Here is a 21,363-nt window from a genome sequence, read left to right as displayed (position 1 = left end):
TTTTATGGCAGACTACCAGTGGGAAGTAACATTACATTTACTCGAGTACCTTTGAGGATAAGTACAATTTTGAGGTGGTGTTTCATAGGTGAGTATTTCAATTTCTTGATACTTTCACTTCAACTTCACTAAAATTCAGAGGTAAATAGTGTAGTTTTACTCCTCTACATTTATGTAATACCTTAAGTTACTTTGCACATTTGGATTAATGATGTGAAATATAATCAACTCACTCTTAATCAGACTTTAGTTACACCTGGAGTATACAAAGTCCTTAAAACTAGCTGCACCTTTAGATTCAAGATTCAAGGCTTTTATTGTCATTTGTGCATATCTACAGTGTAGTTATAACAATGAAATGCTTAGGTCACAGGCTCCTCCAACAGTGCAACACAATACAATGGATAAAATAGTGCAAGTAAATAAAATATAATAGAAATAGTGCAGAATAGTCTATACAAGTTATTGGAATATTGATATATATATATAAGTTGCAAACAGATGAATGTTATGGATGTTCTTTCAAAAGTGCAGGTGTTTAGCAGTCTAATGGCCTGTGGCATGAAACTATCCCTTAGTCTGGTGGTTTTAGTCCGGATGCTTTACCAGCTTTGATAACATTTTAATGCATCAATAAATATAATCAAAACATAAGTATATGTTGATGCCGATACTGTAGCACTTTTACTTGAGTAACATTTTGAATGCAGGACTTTTACTTCACAATCATATGGCATGTTTAGAGACATTTTTACTACAACGTTTTATGGCATACTTGTTTACATACTATGACTTTTGCGACCTTTTTATGACAAATATACTATAATATACTTTGATTTTCAATGGCATGGTATAGTAGTACTTTTGTTATGACAGAATTAGCAAATAGAGGAGCCTACTAGGTATATTTATTTAAGTTTCTTGTCTGTCCTTATTTAGAGCTGTCTATCCATGGGCTCACCATACTACAGGCGGCAAATGTGCCTCAGCCCCAGACAACCAATGACATCTCCAGATTTAACAAACAAGTACCGTGATTGGGTTGGGCTAGTAGAAGGCGGGATGTTAAAACAGAGCTTCACCCTACATTTAACAAGTCGGCGAACCTGAAAAAAACGGAACTCTGACTCTACCTTCAAAATAAACTTTTGAATTGATCAAGATTACCTTTTTTTACAGAACATGTCTTTATTGGGGTAAGTCTTTTCATTGATATGTATTTACATGTTAACATTCACATCAGTGTTGTATACAAAACATAGTGAAACATGTTTTTAGAATGTTATACTATAAATAACTTTAATTTTGAAAATCCTGACCGGATAACTTCTTTATGACTTTTTTGTTGCTTTCCAGTTACCGCTAACCGAACTTGCCAACCGGCGCTCGGCGAGATTTGATGGGGATTTTGTCGAAATTATGGCATCGAAAACTCTGAAAACGTGTGCCTTTTTTGTGTTTAGCCAGCTGTCGTTTGGCAGCAGATTCCGAGTTGTGGATTAGTGAAATCACAGTACCGGACAATGCTAACCAGTTAGCCCGGAGTCGATGCTAATTGGCTAAGGAAGTTAGCCGGTTAGCTTGCCAGAGGCTGGATTTTTTGTTTGGCGCATTTCAAGCCTGTTCGCCGACCACTTAACTATTTAACCTGTGCCGAAAATACAGCATTTGTTTGTAGCTGTCAAATACAAAATACTTGAATTTTCACTATTGGTTTTTTAAAATGAAGTGTTTCGCTTAAGCGGCTGTTTTACCGCAAACGCTGCTCTTTTGTTTTGACAAAGGAAGAGGACCCGAGTTTCTTTTTTTAACACCAGTTCACATCTGGTTGGACAGTTGCCTTTCGTTTGGCAATGGCTCCACAGAAGCAGAGCTCCTCAGGTGGAGGTCACTCTGGGGGCTTTGGTTCTGGAGGAAAAGCCAACGGGTCCTGCCACCAGTCCACCTCCTCCTCCATGGCTGTAGCCAAGAAGCCCAGCATGCAACACATTCAAGCCGACCACGAGTTGTTCCTGCAGGCCTTCGAGAGTGAGTTGCTGCTGTTTTAAAGATATCATTGGAGTTTAATGTAAGGTCGCAGGAAGCTTTACAGGAAACCGGGTAAATGCTCCATTGTTGAAGGAGAAGATCATTGTACTACATACTTTAAACTATCATCGTGATTTAAGCTTTGTCGTTTTTCCAGTTTACTTTTATTTACCAGAAGTGGAAAAAGTATTCAGATCTTAACTTAATTCATAGCTCTAATGACCATGCTGTGAAAATACTCAAATACAAGTAAAATACATGCATTCAAAGACTTAACTTAATTAAAACAATGCTAGTATTATTATCTTAATGTACTTCAAAGTACTTATTGTTTAGTACAATGTTTCCAGTAAATGTTTTACTTATAGAAGTATATTTTGTATTGGTTAATTTGACTTTGGGTCTACGGTTGTTAAGGATGCATTATTTTAACAACTTTTATTTTTATTTTTTTAAATTACTTACAATGTAAATAAACAAAATTACCTGACAACAAATTATATCTTATTTTGAATGTCAGCAAAAAATAAAACGACATAAAGAAAAACTGTCAGATCCTCTTGAAATGTAGAATCTTTTTTTCTTGATACATGACTTGGCATGACTTGGATGATTGAGTTTATTAACAAAGTTAGATTGTATCACTAAATGTACCGAGCTTGACACATGTTAAGATTGAAAAACACTTGCATAAAAGGCTGAACACTTCATAAAGTAATGTGCTGATCATATTTATTTGCAGAACCAACCCAAATCTACAGGTTCCTTCGCACCAGGAACTTGATCGCTGTGAGTCTTGCCTTTCCTTGACCAAGTCACATGACTGACTTGACCTTTTAAGATCAGAGGAAATGTTCCTGTACCTTAAATTCATGTGTTTTATCTCTCTCTGCTACATTTCAGCCGATATTTTTGCACAGGACCCTCACCTACATGTCCCACAGAAACTCAAGGAATAACGTTAAAAGGTAAAAATCCAGTATTTCTAATGCATTAATTCAAGATTTCCCATGAAGAGTATTATTAGAAAATGTTACGGCTCAACAGATCAGGTGTTTTTTATATTGGTTGCTTCTTGTATCATTGCTTCTGTCTCATTTTTCTTTCATAGCTTTATGTTAAACCTGAAACTGACTCTTGAAAAGCATGTCAAATGTTATCTTAAGAGAAAGTTAACCAGCGTGTGTGCTGCAGTAGGAGGGGGCTTAAAGCTAGGAGAGAGGTTTTCAGTTAGGCTGCTTTGCATACAGACGCTGCACAAAAAAGAGATTCTCCTGATACACATGGGGCTGCTTGTGGTCAAGGAGAGTTAAAATGCAGCCATGTCGGTGTTTACACACGGATGTTGTGTTAAAGGAATACAGGTTATTGTATTTTCTGTTGAAAAGCTTGGGTTGCATAGTTTTGTAAAAGAAAGTTGTGAAAACTAGCCATTGTATCAGCTGCTATTCATGTAACACCAAGTAGGAGCAAGTTGAATATTGGTTGATAATCAGTTTTTCATTAGCTACCAAACTGTCTCTGTCTAGCCATTTATATTAATATCTTAGTCAGTTTGATGCTTTTTTGCTATTTGTCCTTTACAGCTGTTTGGGTTGACTTGAAATATGTATGAATTGTATTTTTGGGGGGATTTTTCTGCCAAAGGTTTGACACTGGTATCAAAAGACTGTCAATGACACCCTGCTGTGCTTCATGTCATTGGTGATACTGGTTGAACAGCATTTGTTTATGCAGGTGTTGCTGTTGTTCAAAACAAAAATGTATTTGCAAGAACTGCAATGAAAGATTATTTTCCTATCAATTAATCTGCTGATTATTTTCTAGATGAATCAAAAAGCATCTCTCAGTTTCTCTCAATGTCTTGATTTGTCAATGAAAAAAATCTTAAAATAAACAGAGTAGCATAAATTCTCCGTAGTTAGCGTGGAAAACTTTTCGGACATTTTAGTGTATATATAAAAATCACTTAAAAAATAACTTAATGTAGTTGAAGTATATTGACGCAGCTCTTAAAACGAGATATTCTATGGATGTCAAACTTTCCATATTATAGCCCTAGTTTTATTAACAAATCCCTTTGCTCCTTTGGTAATCATTTATTATTTTTTACTTTTGAAAAGTTAAGATATATTCAAGCTTTTAACAAGAGAAAATGCATACACTTCCCAAATGTTAAGAATTACATTTGGGACATTATGTAGTCTCTGTCCCTTTCAACCTATATCTGTTACCATCTTACTAAAGTGTGTGTGTTGCCCTTGTTTAGACACAAGAGCCAGAGTTTTCTTCCCTGTCACACCAACTTCTTGTTAATGCTTGCTTGGGAGTTGGTAGTGGACTAAAAATGGCAGCCGTTAGAAAAACGTTTGTTATTCCTGAATTGAAGTGTACTCAGTGAACCGGGCGACGTGTTTTTCTGCTGCAGCTTGGCTCAGTTTCACTTTCCGCTGCCCTCCTGCATGCTCCAGGCACATGAAGCACTGCTGGTGATGAGAGATGAATACGCTCCACACAGATAACTGACATGCATCCAATTAAGAGAAGCTGTGGATTTTAATAATCAGATTGAACAATGTTAAAAGTCTTTACTTTACTCTGCGCTGAATTAAATCGCTTAAATGTTGCAATGCATTGACATGTTTTCTGTTAGTCTATTAAGACTCTTTGACTTAAACTGTCTTTTTGGTGCCCTTTTTGAAGTGTTTTTGTTCTTCAAAACTGATCCATAGTCTGAATTTAGTCTGAATGTTTTATGCCAAGTAAAGGCTCATAGTACTGCATATCCGGCCGCAATAATTGTTTTCCTTGAGAGTGGAATAATGGCGTTAATGTGACAGTACAGTGTTGCTTATATTTAGTCGATGCATTGGGTTGCTGGAGTTAAAGTTGAGCCATTATTTAGTGCTAAACTCTGTCAAATGAAGATGTGAGGAGGAGGGTTTCAGTGTGATGCAAGACCCTGCAGAACCTCACAGGTGTTTTCAGTTACTTTGGCTCATTAGCCTGCCGCTCAGGTGGAAGTTGGACGGAAGTGGAAAATGATGTGAGCTCCTGTGTGGACTAATGGGCAGATTGGAGCCAGGTGGGCGAGCTTTTTTAAGCACATGGCGCTTATGCAATTATACCAAAAGCACCAAAAACAATACTGACAGATAAAGGCAAAACTCAGGGCTTGTTGTGGTCCAAATGGAACATCTTCAGTTGTTTCTATGTCAACACTTGAAACCTCTTAAACACGTTAACCATCTCAACTACCTGCGGCTGTTTACGAGCAGCTAATATTAAGTAAAGATGCTACCTGCACAACATTTAAAGAGGCCCGATAATGCTCATTTTCAGGTTTATATTAGTATGTAATGTCTCTACTGGGACATGTCTCCATGCTTTAATGTTCAAAAAGCTCTTTATTTGTCTCATACTGCCTGTGCTGCAGCACCTCTTTTCACCCTCTGTCTGAAACCAGAGCCCAGTCTGCTCTGATTGGTTAGCTGGCCAGCTCTGTTGTGATTGGTCAACTGCTTTGAGATGTCCCGCCACGTATAATGTGTTGGAGCTCTAGCCAATAGAAGCTTACATAGTGATGTCATAATGTTACGTAACTTAACAAAGGAAACAAATGGAGGTGTTTCTGGCAAGGGGGGGGGGGGGAAGTGTGTGTGTGTGTTAGAGAAACTCCCTCTGTAAGGAACTTTTGGATTTGCAGACCATTTACATCAGAATCAGAAACGGGTTTATTGCCAGGTAGGTTCTAGGGATGGGAACGATTAATCGAATATTCGAAATTATTCAGCTATTCGAATATTATTCATGTATTCGAATATGAGTTATGAATATATTTTTTTCATATTTTTTTATTTAACATTTTTAATTTTTTAGAGGGGTGCCTAAGTTGATTACATATTATCAAATTGAATAATTCAATGTATACGACAGTGCCATAGCTAAGTGTGTTAGGTCTAAAGGTGTGTTTTTTTCTCCGCATATGTGGCGCTGGTTCTAGCTAATGATATGGCTGCTGCCCCTCCCTACACGCAGATCACACAGACTCAAACCTCATATTATGCTTATAACAGTTCATGAGCGTGCTCCCCGCCCCGTCAACACTCACGACACATGAGTGGCCAGTTTAAACAACAATAAGCGGCCAGTTTAAACAACAATAAGCGCTGCTTGGCAGCCGTGTGTGGCGGCAAAGTTCAAAAACATTTTAACAGGAGAGATTTAGTTTTGCCGGTATTCAACAACAAAGACGGACATGGCGTCAAAAAGTAATGTGTGGAAACATTTCGACCAGGTTAGTGAGTGCGGTGTAGAGTGAAAACTATGCAAAGTTAAACTTGTGTATCATAAGTCAACTAGCTCAATGCTCAACCACTTAAAATTAAAACATAAAACAGTGAGTTTGGAGCCCGAGAGTGAAAGACAGGAGCAGCCACTCATCACCTCCTTCACCAGCGCAAGACGGCACTGTGACCCCGCAAGAAGAGAGAATTACAGCCCTCATTACCCGAATGATTACCAAGGACATGCTACCACTGAGCTTCGTTGAGGGAGAGGGGTTCCGAGAACTCATGAACTTTGTTGAACCGGAGTATAGGGTGCCCACCCGTAAGACTATCGTTTCCAGGGTTGAACTAAAATACGAAGATGGTGTGAAAAAGCTGAAAATGGACATTAGTCAATCAGAAAAAGTAGCCATCACAACTGATTCATGGACCGCTCTCACAACAGAATCATACACGACCATCACTGATGACTGGGAGATGAAAAGTGCTGTGTTACAGACACGCAGTTCAGACGAACGACACACAGCACAGAACATAGCAGCTCAGCTACAAGCTGCTGCTGAAGAGTGGGGTTTAACGGATAAAATCACCGCATGTGTCCATGATAATGCCAGTAACATGGTGCTTGCTAATCGCACAATTGCGGACTGGGAGTCGGTACCCTGCTACGCTCATACGCTTCAGCTAGCCATCAACGATGGATTTAAAGTGGGCAGTGTGCATCGGGTTGTGGCAGCTTGTGGGAGACTGGTATCACATTTTCATCACAGCACTGTAGCCACCGCTGGCCTGAAGAAAAAACAAGACGCGCAAAATCTCTCCAAACATAAACTCATTCAGTACTCTCGTACGAGATGGAACTCGATTTGTGATATGTTTGAAAGGCTACACGAGCAGAGATGGGCAGTGTCTGCCACCCTTTCGGACAGGACCATTACAAAACTGAACGACGCAAGGACCCTGGAACTCACAGATCAGAACTGGCAGGTTATCGAAGACATTCTGCCCGCACTCCAGTCTCAAGTGCGCAACCACAGCACTTTGCAGCGAGACCCATGTATGCATCAGCTTGGAACAGCCTGTAACAAACAGCCTGTTGACAAGGCACCTAATGTCCATCCCTGGAGAGTCGCGAGTGGTTGGCGAGTTCAAGGAGGCTGTTGCAACCTCACTGAGAAAGCGCATAATCCCAGAATCAGACGACACCTCAGCAGCTAATGCAGGTAATAATTAGTAAGAAAGAATATTTAATTGAATCGACAATATTAGGCATAAATAATAAATATGCCTACATATTTGATATTTCTATTTCCCTGATAGGCAAGAAGCCCGTGTATATAGCTAGTGCGCTGGATCCCCGACACAAACACCTACGTTTTGTAGCGCAGACTCTCCGCTCGGAGATCGTGAAAAACCTGTCTGAAATGTTTAGGCGAGTGCCCGACAGGATGACCAGTGCTCCCACCAATGATACCAGAATTAGTGGCCATGAGGCTGAGGACACCAGCACAGCAACAGAGTCAGACAGCGAGAACCAGCCGGCCCGAGCTGCAGCAGCGACCGGCTCCGACACACGGGCTGTGTCGTTAAACACCCTGTTTGGGGAGGACTACTTCACTCAAGACCCAGACCATAATGAAGTGGAACTCTATTTCAATGAGCCGGGCATCCCACCACAGGAAAACCCACTACAGTGGTGGAGGAAAAATGAAGGACGGTACAGAAAACTCAGTGTCCTGGCGAAGGAATACCTTGCTATACCCGCAACCTCCATTCCAGCTGAGAGGGTCTTCTCTACAGCTGGCCTGATTGTGAATCGCCTCCGCACCCGCCTCTCCCCTAAGCATGTAGACATGCTCATATTCTTAAACAAGAATGAGTAGCCTATTGAATAGCTGCATTCTGTGCATAGGCCCTGTTGTAGGTTTTTAATGTTTTAATGTTTTAAGCATGAAAGCTAGGCCTATATCACCAGTTCAATAAATTTGACAAATTCGACTTGGTTTCTATACTTATTTTAACATGTATTTATTTATTTATAAAAAGTATTAAAAAAATAAAATGTGTGACAAAAAATGTCTTAACAAATTTTTTTACTGACATTTTTTAATTTTTTAGGATATATACATTTTGGTTAACCGGTTAACCGTTTTTTTGGGGGTCGAATATTCGAATATACATTTGCTTTCAAATTCCCATCCCTAGTAGGTTCTAGTAGGTTCTCGAATATTCGACCCCCCAAAAAACGGTTAACCGGTTAACCGAAATGTACATATCCTAAAAAAAATGTAACATTTTCTTTCTAATTTTTTTTTTTCAACAACTTTTGGAAATAAATAAATACATGTTCAAATAAGTATAGAAACCAAGTCGAATTTGTCAAACGTATTGAACTGGTGATCACAGTTTGACAGCTATAGGCCTACAGCTTTCATGCTAAAACATCAAAAACCTATAACCGGGCCTATGCACTAGGGATGGGAACGATTAATCGAATATTCAAAGTTATTCAAGTATTCGAATATGAGTTATTAATTAATTTTTATTTTTAAATTTTTGGGAGGGATGCCTAAGTTGATTACATATTATCAAATTGAATAATTCAATGTATACGACAGTGCCATAGCTAAATGTGTTAGGTGACGTCTAAAGGTGTGTTTTGCTCCGCTCACCGGTCCCTCACAGCGGGCAGAGCTGCAGGTGCTGATCTCTCTCTCTCGCATCCGGTTATACTTCACTCGCGTTTATGTCCAAATCCATCAGATCTAGCTAGTTCTAGCTAATGATATGGCTGCTGCCCCTCCCTACACGCGATCACGCAGACTCAAAATTCATCTCATGCCCAAATGCGGCGCAAATGAGCTCCGCAGCCGTTGCGAGGTTCCGGCACTAACAGTTCATGAGCGTGATCCCCGCCCCGTGTCAACACTCGCGACACATGAGTGGCCAGCCTAAACAACAATAAGTGCTGCTTGGCAACCGTGTGTGGCGGCAAAGTACATAGACATTTTGACAGGAGAGATTTACTTTTGCTGGTATTCAACATATTTTACCAGTCATAGTCCGGTAATTATTTACACTCTAAGAAGAGTCCTACACAACAGATATGGCATAGTTTGACCTCTACACCGCACTCACTAACCTGGTCGAAATATTTATAAATCTCTCCTGTCAAAATGTCTATGTACTTTGCCGCCACACAAAGATAGGTTGCCAAGCAGCGAGTGTTGACAGAGGGCGGGGGAGCACGCTCATGAACTGTTAGCGCCGGAACCTCGCAACCATACTTGCCAACCCTCCCGATTTTCGCGGGAGACTCCCGATTTCATAGCCCTCTCCCGGTTTCCTCCCGGGGTCATATTTCTCCCGCATTTCTCCCGATTTCTGACAAAATCTGATTTACACACGACTGTTTCCACTCGGACTTTATTACAGCTACACCACTGTTTGGTTTCCATGGTAGCGCGTCTCTTTAGTAGCGTGCGCAACTAGATAGTCACAGAACAAGAATCGACAACTCGATCCTCTGCTCACTCCTTTCCTGGTCCAGCCCACACATATGCTCCATCAAGAGGATGGTGCTACAGGCCGCAAGGCATTGCACTCAGAACTACAATAAGCATATAGTGGTGGTTTTGAAATGCTCCCGATTTCTGAGGTTTCAAGGTTGGCAAGTATGCTCGCAACGGCTGCGGAGCGCATTTGGGCCTAAGATGAGGTTTGAGTCTGCGTGATCTGCGTGTAGGGAGGGGCAGCAGCCATATCATTAGCTAGAACTGGCTAGATCTGATGGATTTGGACATAAACACGAGTGAAGTATAACCGGACGAGAGAGAGAGAGAGATCAGCACCTGCAGCTCTGCCCGCTGTGAGGGACTGGTGAGCAGAGCAAAACACACCTTTAGACCTGACACATTTAGCTATGGCACTGTCGTATACATTACATATTATCAAATTGAATAATTCAATCAACTTAGGCATCCCTCTAAAAAAAAAAAAACATATTCATAAAAAAATTCATAAATCATATTCGAATACCTGAATAATTTCGAATATTCGATTCATCGTTCCCATCCCTACTAGGTTCACACGTACGAGGAATTTGACTTGATGTCATGGTGCATACATAAAAATGTAAATTAAAAAAAGTACACAGATAGCGAACTATATTAAGAACACTGTAATAAAAAATATAGTAAGATAGCAATAAAATAAGCAGTAATTTACATCGAAATAGAATGCAATAATTAAACATTGTGTGCATTCATGTAATGCATAGAGTCTGCGTTGTGGCTGAGTTAAAGTGTCAGTGGGGGGGGCGGGCCTTATTTAAGAGGCCGGTAGCGGAGGGGAAGAAACTGTTCTGGTGGCGAGAGGTGTTGGTCCTGATGGAGCGCAGCCTCCTGCCAGAGCGGAGGGGGTGAACAGGTTGTGTCCAGGGTGGGAGGGGTCGGCCACTATGTTCCTGCCTCAGGGTCGTGGAGGGATGGCAGATTGCAGTCGATCACCTTCTCTGCAGAGCGGATGACACGCTGCAGCCTGCCCTTGTATGCACAGAAACCTATACGACACACTACAGGAAACGGATAAATGAGCATTAATATAACTGTTATAGCAGATGATGTTAGTCTGTGGACTGAATCTAAATACAGAATGAATCAATTTCTCTGTGAATCTTCTTCCTGTGTGTAGAGATGTGTTGTTCTGCCTGTGGCTGACTGTTGGATGATGTTGTTGCTAACCCCCGCTGTTTGTCTGCATGTACAGGAAAAGCTCCAAGGTTGACAATCTGTTGTTCAAAGTGGAAAAGATGAGAGGAGAACAGGAGACTCACAGGTAAACACTCCTTTTCTTTTGCACAGGGCAGCAATTAACTTTAATCCTCATTATCAATTATACTGCTAACTATTTTCAAGATGATTAAATTCAATGTTTGTTCGATTAAGTGTCAGAGTCCATGTCAGTTGAAAGCTTAAGGGGCTTTCAATGTCTTGTGTTGTGACAATACAACACAATGTTTTCAGTTTAATACGTTTACATGTATAAATCATTGTAAAGCTGAAAACAGCATTTTGCCAAATGAAATAAATTTTGAAACGATGAATCAGTGTACAAAACGTTTGCTGTTTATTTTCTGTTGATATTTATGGTCATTTCTGATTATCTGTAAGAATTCTAATACAAAGTTCCTCTGTTTTCCCCCCCACAGCCTGGCCTCTAATCTGCAGCTCACCTTTACTGGCTTCTTCCACAAAGCTGGTAAGTCTTCTCTTCCCGTACTCCATCCTGTTTTCTTTAGATGTAGTCTTTCCCCTGATTCTGGGTGACTGACAGGAAGTCTTTTTGTCCCGGTGTCTCCTCAGGGAAGTCATCTCAGGACAGTGAGAATGAGCAGAACTCCGTCTCTCTGGAGGTGCTGCTGGTCAAAGTCTGTCACAAGAAGAGGAAGGTGTGTTGGTCATCACGTGCTCTCAGGGGTCTCTGTAATGCTCTGAAATGTATCTGACATGTGTTCTCCTGTCCAGGATGTGAGCTGCCCGGTGAAGCAGGTCCCGACGGGGAAGAAGCAGGTTCCTCTGAACCCAGACACCAGCGCTGGAGTCTCCCCCAAGCCCGGCTCCGTCCCCTCTTTACTGGTTCCCAGCAGCGAGTTTGAACCCAGCAACTCTCACATGGTCAAGTCCTACTCGCTGCTGTTCAGAGTGTCGAGGCCCGGAGCCCCCCGCACCCAGATCAACGGCCTGGTCAACGGGGAGAACAACCACCACAGCAGAGGTGAGGACTGACTGTTGGTTCCTCTGCTTTATCAAACATGGGGCTTCTTTCTGTCAGTCATAACATCATCACACTCACCAGGCCAATAGACAGGCAGATTTTAAACAAACATCTAGGTAACTCACACTTTTCTGGAAGATAAAAGAAATATGAAATTGAAAAATGAATACCCAATCATCCAACACATTCATAGACCAAATTAACTTTGGGTTACCTGTTAGCAGAAATATTCAGATGTGTTAATGTAACAGATTGTTCAACTGTATCTTTACATTACATTGCATTTAGCTGACGCTTTTATCCAAAGCGACTTACAATAAGTGCGTTCGACCAACAAAATACAAACTTGAAGAAAACAGAATCATATAAGTACATCAGGCTTCATAGAGCAAAAACATTTCAAGTGCTACTCAACTGGCTTTAGATAAGCCAGCCCTTTATTAGTATATAAGTGCTTTGTTAATAGTTCTATCGCTCGAAGTGGAGTCGAAAGAGATGAGTTTTCAGTTTGCGCCGGAAGGTGTGTAAGCTATCTGCTGTCCTGATGTCAATAGGGAGCTCATTCCACCATTTAGGAGCCAGAATAGCAAACCCACGTGTTTTTGCTGATGGGAACTTGGGTCCCCTTCGCAGCGAGGGTGCAGCGAGCCGTTTGGTTGATGCAGAGCGGAGTGCACGTGCTGGGATGTACGGTTTAACCATGTCCTGGATGTAGGAAGGGCCAGATCCATTCGCAGCATGGTACGCAAGTACCATTGTCTTGAAGTGGATTCTAGCAGTTACCGGAAGCCAGTGAAGGGAGCGGAGGAGCGGAGTGGTGTGGGAGAATTTAGGAAGGTTGAAGACCAGACGAGCCGCTGCATTCTGGATGAGCTGCAGAGGTCGGATGGCACATGCAGGTAGACCAGCCAGGAGGGAGTTGCAGTAGTCTAGGCGTGAGATGACGAGAGCCTGGACCAGAACCTGCGTCGCTTTCTGGGTCAGCTGGGGACGCATCCTCCTGATGTTGTAAAGCGTGTATCTGCAGCAGCGGGTTGTAGCAGCGATGTTTGCAGTGAAGGACAGGTTGTTATCTAGGGTCACACCCAGATTCCTTGCAGTCTGAGTCGGGGAAACAACTGAGGTGCCGATGTTGATTGTTAGGTCAAGAGTGGGACAATCTTTTCCCGGAAGGAAAAGCAGTTCAGTCTTGTCAAGGTTGAGCTTGAGGTGATGAGCAGACATCCACTGAGAGATGTCAGCTAGACAAGCAGAGATGCGTGCGACGACCTGGGTCTCTGAGCGGGGAAAGGACAGAATTAATTGGGTGTCATCAGCGTAGCAGTGGTAAGAAAAACCATGCGGGCTAATGACTGATCCGAGCGAGTTTGTGTACAAGGAGAAGAGGAGGGGACCAAGAACAGAGCCCTGAGGGACCCCTGTAGTTAATTGACAAGGGTCGGACTCGGACCCTCTCCAAGTCACCCTGTAGGTACGGTCTTTCAGGTATGAGTTGAGGAGGGAAAGTGCAGAGCCTGAAACTCCAAGTTCTTGGAGAGTGCGAAGGAGGATCTGATGATTCACCGTGTCGAATGCAGCAGACAGGTCCAACAGGATGATGACAGAGGAGAGGGAGGCTGCTTTAGCAGTGTGCAGTTCCTCAGAGACAGCAAGGAGGGCAGTTTCTGTGGAGTGACCTGCCTTGAAACCAGACTGGTGCGGATCCAGAAGGTTGTTCTGATGGAGATAGCAGGAGAGTTGTTTAAAGACAGCGCGTTCAAGTGTTTTAGACAGGAACGGGAGGAGAGAGACAGGCCTGTAGTTTATAACATCAGACGGGTTGAGAGTGGGTTTCTTTAGGAGAGGGTTTACTCTTGCCTCCTTGAGACTGTTTGGAAAGTGACCAGAAGTTAGAGTAAAGGTGAGTCAGAAAAAGAAGAGCGAATATCATCAACCTTTTTTTCAAAGTGGTTAACAAAGTCGCTTGACAGAAGTGAGGAGGGGGGAGGGGCTTTTGGAGGGTCCAGGAGGGAGGAGAAGATGGAAAATAGTTTTTTGGGATTGGAATAGGAAGATTGGATCTTATCTTGAAAGAAAGTGCTTTTTGCCTGAGAGATCGGAGCAGAGAAAGAAGAGAGGAGAGGAGAGCCTGATAGGTTAGGAGGTCGTCATGGTGTTTGGATTTCCACCATTTCCGCTCTGCTGCCCGAAGGACGGTTCTATTAGCACGCAGTGCATCATTTAGCCAGGGAGCAGGAGGGGACTGACGAGCCTGCCGAGATGTGAGAGGACCGAGAGAGTCCAGAGAGGATGAGAGAGTAGAGAGAAGAGTTTCTGCAGCAGAGTTTGGAGGCAGGAGTTGGAATGAGTATCTGCTCATTTATTAGCAAAGAACAATGACTGAGAAAGTGAATTGTCTTCCAATCTATTGCAGTTCAGTTTTTTCACAGTTTATCTTGGTGAAAATTGAAGATCTGAATATATATAGTTCATATAGTGGTTGATGGAGCTGTACGGATTTTAAAACCCATAGTAATAGTAAAGCGGTACAGTGTCACAAAAACTCATTTAATAATGACACAAATGATTTTGAGATGATCATTTTTGTCCTTTAAATCCCTGATTTACACTTCAATGAATGTTTGTGGCTCTAAGCTTAGTACTAACTTGGTGAGTAAGGTGTTATTATAACTGATATAATGATATGTGAAACTTGTAACAAACCAAATGATTTCCTTTGAAGATGTGAAATCACCACTGTGATGTTTGTCAGGCTTTTTATTGAATCATGTGTCTGTCTCAGACTTTACAGAGGAAATGTCAAACAGGAAGAGGAGGAGCTCCTCTCTCAGGGAGGAGGGAGAAACCACATTTGTGGCTCAGATGACTGTCTTTGATAAGAACAGGTGAGAAACACACACTGTCACCCTCTGACACGAGAACACACTTTATATCTCATGTGCATCACTGTGTGTGTAAACGCTGTGAATGATGTTGTGCTGTGTGTGTGCAGACGCCTGCAGCTGTTGGACGGGGAGTACGAGGTGTCTATGCAAGAGATGGAGGAGTGTCCCGTCAATAAGAAGAGGGCCACCTGGGAGACCATCCTGGACGGGAAGGTGTGTGTGTGTGTGTGTGTGTGTGTGTGTGTGTGTGTGTGTGTGTGTGTGTGTGTGTGTGTGTGTGTGTGTGTGTGTGTGTGTGTGTGTGTGTGTGTGTGTGTGTGTGTGTGTGTGGTGTGTGTGTGTGTGTGTGTGTGTGTGTGTGTGTGTGTGTGTGTGTAGTGTGTGTGTGTGTGTGTGTGTGTGTGTGTGTGTGTGTGTGTGTGTGTGTGTGTGTGTGTGTGTGTGTGTGTGTGTGTGTGTGTGTGTGTGTGTGTGTGTGTGTGTGTGTGTGTGTGTGTGTGTGTGTGTGTGTGTGTGTGTGTGTGTCCTTTTTATTACACACTGGAGACACAATGTCAATACATGTCCAAGAGCAGTGTTGTTTCAGCATTTTGGTTACAAATATATTATTCAATGCCGTCACAAAAGTGTCCCTTAACCTGTGTGTCCAAAATCTTATTTGGATGCACCTAGTTCATTTTGGAAAATATACTGGAAATGACAAATAGCCAGTTACGAGAAAATAATTGTGTGACTTTGGGGTCACACAGAACAGGGTAGCATTAGCAACAAAACACTTAAAATGTTGTTTCAGTAACATTAAACATTTTCCAGAATAAAATATTTCATGTTGAGATGATCAGTCTCGCAGCGGGTACATTTTAAAGCGTGACAGCAAGAGCGACAGATCAAAGGCATAAAATCCAAATGGTAAGCTAACATATTAAATATAGAAACAAGCACACGTTAGTAAAAAATTTAGACATAAGTACACATCCATGATTAAAATGAAGTAACAACATTTAAAAGCCTAGTGGACATATAAAAGTGTTGAGATTGTATTCTTAAATCAAGTTAACATTCATTCCAAGTCCACTGCCATCTTTAAAAAGGTGGTTGGTTTGTTTTTCATTGAGAGGTTTAACCTTTTTAAGAATGTTTTAATTGTGCAACAAAGCTATGCTTAATTTTATATTTGAATGAAGTCATTTTAAACCTAGATCAGTGTGTGCATGCTGCCCTAATAATGGAATGAAAATTCCTTTTCTCCATATGGAAGTAAAATCAGTGATTAAACATATTGACTCACCGACCATGAGGTTCCATCCCTTCTGTTTGTGCTCATTGGTTAAACTAGTGTAATAACATATCATCCCCTCTTTTCTGCAGCGTATGCCTCCCTTTGAGAGTTTCTCTCAGGGCCCCACCCTGCAGTTCACGCTGCGCTGGACCAGTGACGCCTCGGACCGCTCCACGGCCCCCGTGGCCAAACCTTTAGCTACCCGCAACTCTGAGACCAACCAGGAGCCCCGACCCAGCTCCCTGAGGGCCACACACACTCTGGGTGAGCAGCAGAGATTTGACATCCAGAAAGCTGTCAGCGGTGCAGCTGTTTATCATTATTTCACTCTTACAAGTGACTCATGGTGTGTTCCTCCTCTTTGCTGCAGCTGTTAAAGAATCCATAAATGCTGACGTCCAAACCAGAAGAGAACTGATCTCAGCTGAGCCCCGCCAGAAGCTGCGCATCTTCTACCAGGTCAGTCTGCTGCTCCGCCTTCACCTCAGAGAGTCTGCGTCGCCATGTTAAAGGGGACCTATCATGCAAAATGCACTTTTTGATGTCTTATACATAAGTATGTGTCCCCGGCGTGTCAGGGAACTCAAAGTGTCAGAAAGTAAAACCCTCTCTCTTTTCCTCCGTGCGCAAATCTCTGAAAACGGGGCTACAACGAGCTGATCTAGATTTGCCATCCGATATGACGTAAATTACATCATATCGGATGGCACCCACGTGGCGGACCCACGGCCCTATCAGAAACTCGCTATCAGAATCAATGCATGAGGCATATGGATGATCTGTTTGGTATTTTGAGCAAAACACTTCATGGACATGTTTTTTATACATGTTTATATATCTGAGACCTATGCTATTGCCTAAATATTGCATGATAGGTGACCTTTAACATGTTTTATCGTCACGCTCAACCACACATTGGGTTGAAAATGATCCTCTGTCCTGACGATAATACTGTGTGACTTGTACCACGATCCAATGAACTTTGTCCAAGATCCCCGTGATGTTACAGCGGTTTGACCTTAGTGACACATTTCCACACTTTCCAATGCTGCGTTCAAACGGTGTTGGAATATTTGGGAAACAAATGGATGCGAATGCCCTGAAACGAGTCGTAGCGTTGATGACACGCTCACGTCTGTGTTCTTGTGTCCAGTTCCAGTACAATCACAACACGCGGCAGCAGACGGAGGCCAGAGACGACCTGCACTGTCCCTGGTGCACGCTGAACTGCAGGAAGCTGTACAGCCTGATCAAACACCTCAAACTGTCCCACTCCCGCTTCAACTTCAACTACGTGGTGAGACTCACTCTCTCTGTGCAACAACATATCCTTCAATTAAAAGAATACAAGTAAAACCATAGGTTCAAACGAAGGGATACAAAATAAAAAGTGATTACGGAACAACTGACGAATAAAATAACTTGGTTGACTAGAAAGGACAGGAATGGATTTGTATACTGATAAAACACATACATTTACTAAGTCTAATATAAACTCAGCAGTACAATTTTTAAAGCCTCATTTTTTCATGTTTCCATTATTAGCATAACATTCCTGAGTGAAGTTATAAGGATTTTCCATAATTAAAGAATAATAATACTAATAATTGATATATGCGCCTTCTTTAAACTCAACGCAATTCTTAAAAAAATATGAAAAATCACCATCTTCTAGTAAGATATGCCTCCTTAAATGAAGTTATGGTAAAATATGATTTAAAAGAATATAATAAACAAAATGCTTGAGCCATTATTGAAACTAAATGGAAATGTTTGGTTGATGCCTTTGATTGATGGCTTTCCTCAAACCTAAAAAGATTTAAAGCAGTGGATTTAAATGATGTTACTGGAGCTCACAGCAGTCTTCCAGATGAAGCTGTCAGTCAGATGTTTTTATTCACTCTTCTCTCTCTGATCTCCGGCAGCACCATCCCAAAGGAGCGAAGGTGGAGGTCTCCATCAACGAGTGCTACGACGGCTCGTACGCAGGGAACCCTCAGGACATCCACAGCCAGCCGGGCTTCGCCTTCAGCAGGAACGGCCCGGTGAAGCGGACGGCCGTCACGCACGTTGTCGTCTGCAGGTATTACTTCATTACTACTCTCACTGTTAGAGGGATAACACGGAACATTTCTGCAAGGAAAGCTATTCCACAACATGATTTGGTTTGCTGTGAGCGTACAAGTTACATATATGCTTCAGTGTGGTCTTTCAGAATAAATTAAAGTGTTATCTTTTTTATAACCAACATCTACCATTCAAATCCCTGTAGTGTGTTATATTTGTTTTTGTGCATGTAAATGGCCTGCAAAGGCTAAAATCCCCGAGTTCCCCTCCACCTAACATAGTGACATCACTGTGTAACACTGGCGCTTCTATTGCCTAACACTCCAACACATTGTACGTGATAGGCTAAGGGGCGGGACATCTCTAAGCAGTTGACCAATCACAACAGAGCTGGCCAGCTAACCAATCAGAGCAGACTGGGCTCTGGTTTCAGACAGAGGGTGAAAAGAGGTGCTGCAGCACAGGCAGTATGAGACAAATAAAGAGCTTTTTGAACATTAAAGCATGTAAACATGTCACAGTAGAGACACGACATACAAATATGAACCTGAAAATTAGCATAACTTGTCCTCTAAATATTTTGAAACTATAATTTTCTGTCCAGACCCAAGAGGACGAAGGCGAGTCTGTCGGAGTTCCTGGAGCCGGAGGACGGAGATCAGGAGCCGCCCGTCATCAGCGGACACAACCGGCTGTACTTCCACAGCGACAGCTGCGTGCCGCTGAGGCCTCAGGAGATGGAGGTGGACAGCGAGGACGAGAGGGACCCCGACTGGCTCCGAGAGAAGACTGTGAAGGTGAGCTCACTGCTGACAGAAGACATACTGGAGCAGCACACTATGCTTTACTGGTGATGTTGGTCAAACTACCTGTTACAGCAGTTTCATAATGCCTTTGTATGTACAGGAGAAAGAAACACTTTGATTTAGCCACTTGTTCTGTACCTGCATTCCTGATGCTTAAGTTTAAGTAGAAGGTTGGTCATGTCTAACATCTGATCTAAAGTCTGACTGCTCTCTCCGCAGCAAATGGAAGAGTTCACAGACGTCAACGAGGGAGAGAAGGAGATCATGAAGCTGTGGAACCTCCACGTCATGAAGAACGGGTGTGTATGAAGCTGAATCTTTATCTGCTTAAAAAAGGCCAGCTTATGTTATTAAACGAAACAAGGCTGCACAGAATTTAAATGTGTTGAAAATGTTGATAAGCATTTTAATTTAAACGCAACAATAGCTATGTTAACTACCTATTGGGTACAGCCATGGTAGTTAACAATGTGTACGTATTAAATGGTGCATTTAAAAAAAAAACGTCTCTTTGCTTGCACTCACCCCATCATCCTCTCTGTCCTCCCTACAGCTTCATAGCAGACAACCAGATGAACGAGTCGTGTCTGGTGTTCGCCGATCACCATGGCGCCCACATCGTCAAAAACAACCTCTTTCGCAATTTCCTGCTGCACCTGATCAGCATGCACGACTTCAACCTGGTCACCACGCAGACCATCGACCAGGCCATGGCCCGCCTGCGCCTCCTTCAGAGCCAGCCTCACACCGACAAGGAGGAAGAGGAGGAGGAGGAGGAGGAAGAGGAAGAGGAGGACTGGGAGACGGCCGTGGAGTCTCAGCCGGAGACGGATCAAGATCCCGAGCTCGATGCGATCGATGACACACCCTGTAATGAGGGGACTAGCAAAGGCTGCGTGGAGAACGGAGGAGAGCAGGAGGAGACGGACGGGACAGAGAGAGCGGCCAGCGAGCAGAAACTCCCCGGCTCTGGATCGGCTTCAAACTGAATCTAAACTCTATCAGATCCCCCAACAGGACAATACAAGAATCTTACTGCAGGGAATCATGTTATCAAAAGCAGGCTACATCATGGTGTGTCAGACGTTTATCATTTCATTACCTTTAGAAATGAAGAATGTTCCTCATAAGTTGAATCTCAGAATGATCAGATGCAGTTAACTGGTGCTAGATCCCCGTTTACTCCTCAGAAACTCTGGGTGCCAAGATGCATTCAAACACAGCTCCTCCACAGGAAAGGAGGTGACCTTTTTGGGAGGTTTTTTTTGCCACATTTTGGGGGGGGATAAAGAATGAAGTCGTCCCAACAAATAAATTGACAGGATCACTTCTTTCAGCATCGGTTTCTTTTTCATATATGAATCCAGGTGCTCACTCCAGTCGCTTTAACTTCATATAATCGTTGAGGGACTTTTGCTAACACTCACACTCACTAAGGCTCTGGAATATCTGCTTTTTTTCCCCACTTGCGTATATACTAAAGAGTTGCAGGCCAGCTTCAGAGGGGTTAGGGGAGGCCATCAACTTGCCGCTCATTTAATCTTTTGTCTCATTTCTCTGCTGTTTTTTCCTCCTGCCGTTATGTACATAAGACTCTGGGAAACTCACAATATAGCTTTGGATAATGTCTGTTTTGGAAAGCAACATGCAAGTTATTTTGTTATAGTTTCTTTTAGTTCACACACCAAAGGGGATGAATCTTCTGCAGGTTGCTCTGCTGCTGTTTCTCATGCTTTTTTTTTTGTAAAAATAAAACAAATAGTTTTCTGCAAAACCTGACCCGATCTCACTGCCTTGAAACGGGAGCAGAAAGAAGCACAATGTCCAGGAGAGCGTTTCAGTTTCCTGCTTCACATTGAACAGTTTATGGACTGGCATTGATGCAGAAGAGTCTTTATGTACCTTCTCATGGTGCAACTTTTCAAAAGCTTTAGAAGTCTGATGGTGAGAAATTCAGCAGGATCTAGTTTGCAGTTTGGTTCACATGTGACAGTTCTGAGTGACGTGCAGAGCACTTTTTAATTTAGATAGAGCCCACTTTTCCCACATGAGACCAGCAGCATTTTGCACACGATGAGGAGCCATGTCAAGAAAAACAAGACTTTTCTTCTACATTTATGTAAAAACCAGCTTGACGTTGTGAACTTTTAAGTTGAGTCAGAATGGTTTTCTATTAAAAGAACAATTTTGTACAACTATCGACCATGTGCTTTATTTATTTCACTTCTGCAATT

General features: G+C 42.4%; 1 protein-coding gene across 1 annotated transcript; it reads left to right on the top strand.

Annotated features, from left to right (window-relative positions):
• The first annotated feature begins 1,178 nt into the window (after window positions 1–1,178).
• On the top strand, window positions 1,179–21,324 carry LOC117539851 (polycomb protein suz12-like). The gene is made up of 17 exons (XM_034206198.1): window positions 1,179–1,196; window positions 1,357–2,028; window positions 2,771–2,817; window positions 2,932–2,996; window positions 11,085–11,153; window positions 11,527–11,576; window positions 11,681–11,766; window positions 11,843–12,092; window positions 14,875–14,977; window positions 15,085–15,190; window positions 16,346–16,520; window positions 16,627–16,715; window positions 17,410–17,553; window positions 18,182–18,339; window positions 18,928–19,120; window positions 19,349–19,428; window positions 19,683–21,324. Exons 2-17 carry the CDS (start codon window positions 1,854–1,856, stop codon window positions 20,116–20,118), a joined length of 2,226 nt encoding a protein of 741 aa, XP_034062089.1. The 5' UTR covers window positions 1,179–1,196; window positions 1,357–1,853; the 3' UTR covers window positions 20,119–21,324.
• Window positions 21,325–21,363: the final 39 nt, after the last annotated feature.

This window comes from Gymnodraco acuticeps, unplaced genomic scaffold (genome assembly GCF_902827175.1).
Source record: "Gymnodraco acuticeps unplaced genomic scaffold, fGymAcu1.1, whole genome shotgun sequence".
NCBI classification, from domain to species: domain Eukaryota; kingdom Metazoa; phylum Chordata; class Actinopteri; order Perciformes; family Bathydraconidae; genus Gymnodraco; species Gymnodraco acuticeps.
This window is presented reverse-complemented; position numbering and strand designations above follow the sequence as displayed.

Bases quoted from the DNA above. Each gene is read 5' to 3' on its own strand.
- LOC117539851 (XM_034206198.1), top strand. From the start codon at position 1,854: ATGGCTCCACAGAAGCAGAGCTCCTCAGGTGGAGGTCACTCTGGGGGC. The intron at 2,029-2,770 runs GTGAGTTGCTGC...ATTTATTTGCAG, and splicing joins GTTCCTGCAGGCCTTCGAGA to AACCAACCCAAATCTACAGG. The intron at 19,121-19,348 runs GTGAGCTCACTG...CTCTCTCCGCAG, and splicing joins TCCGAGAGAAGACTGTGAAG to CAAATGGAAGAGTTCACAGA.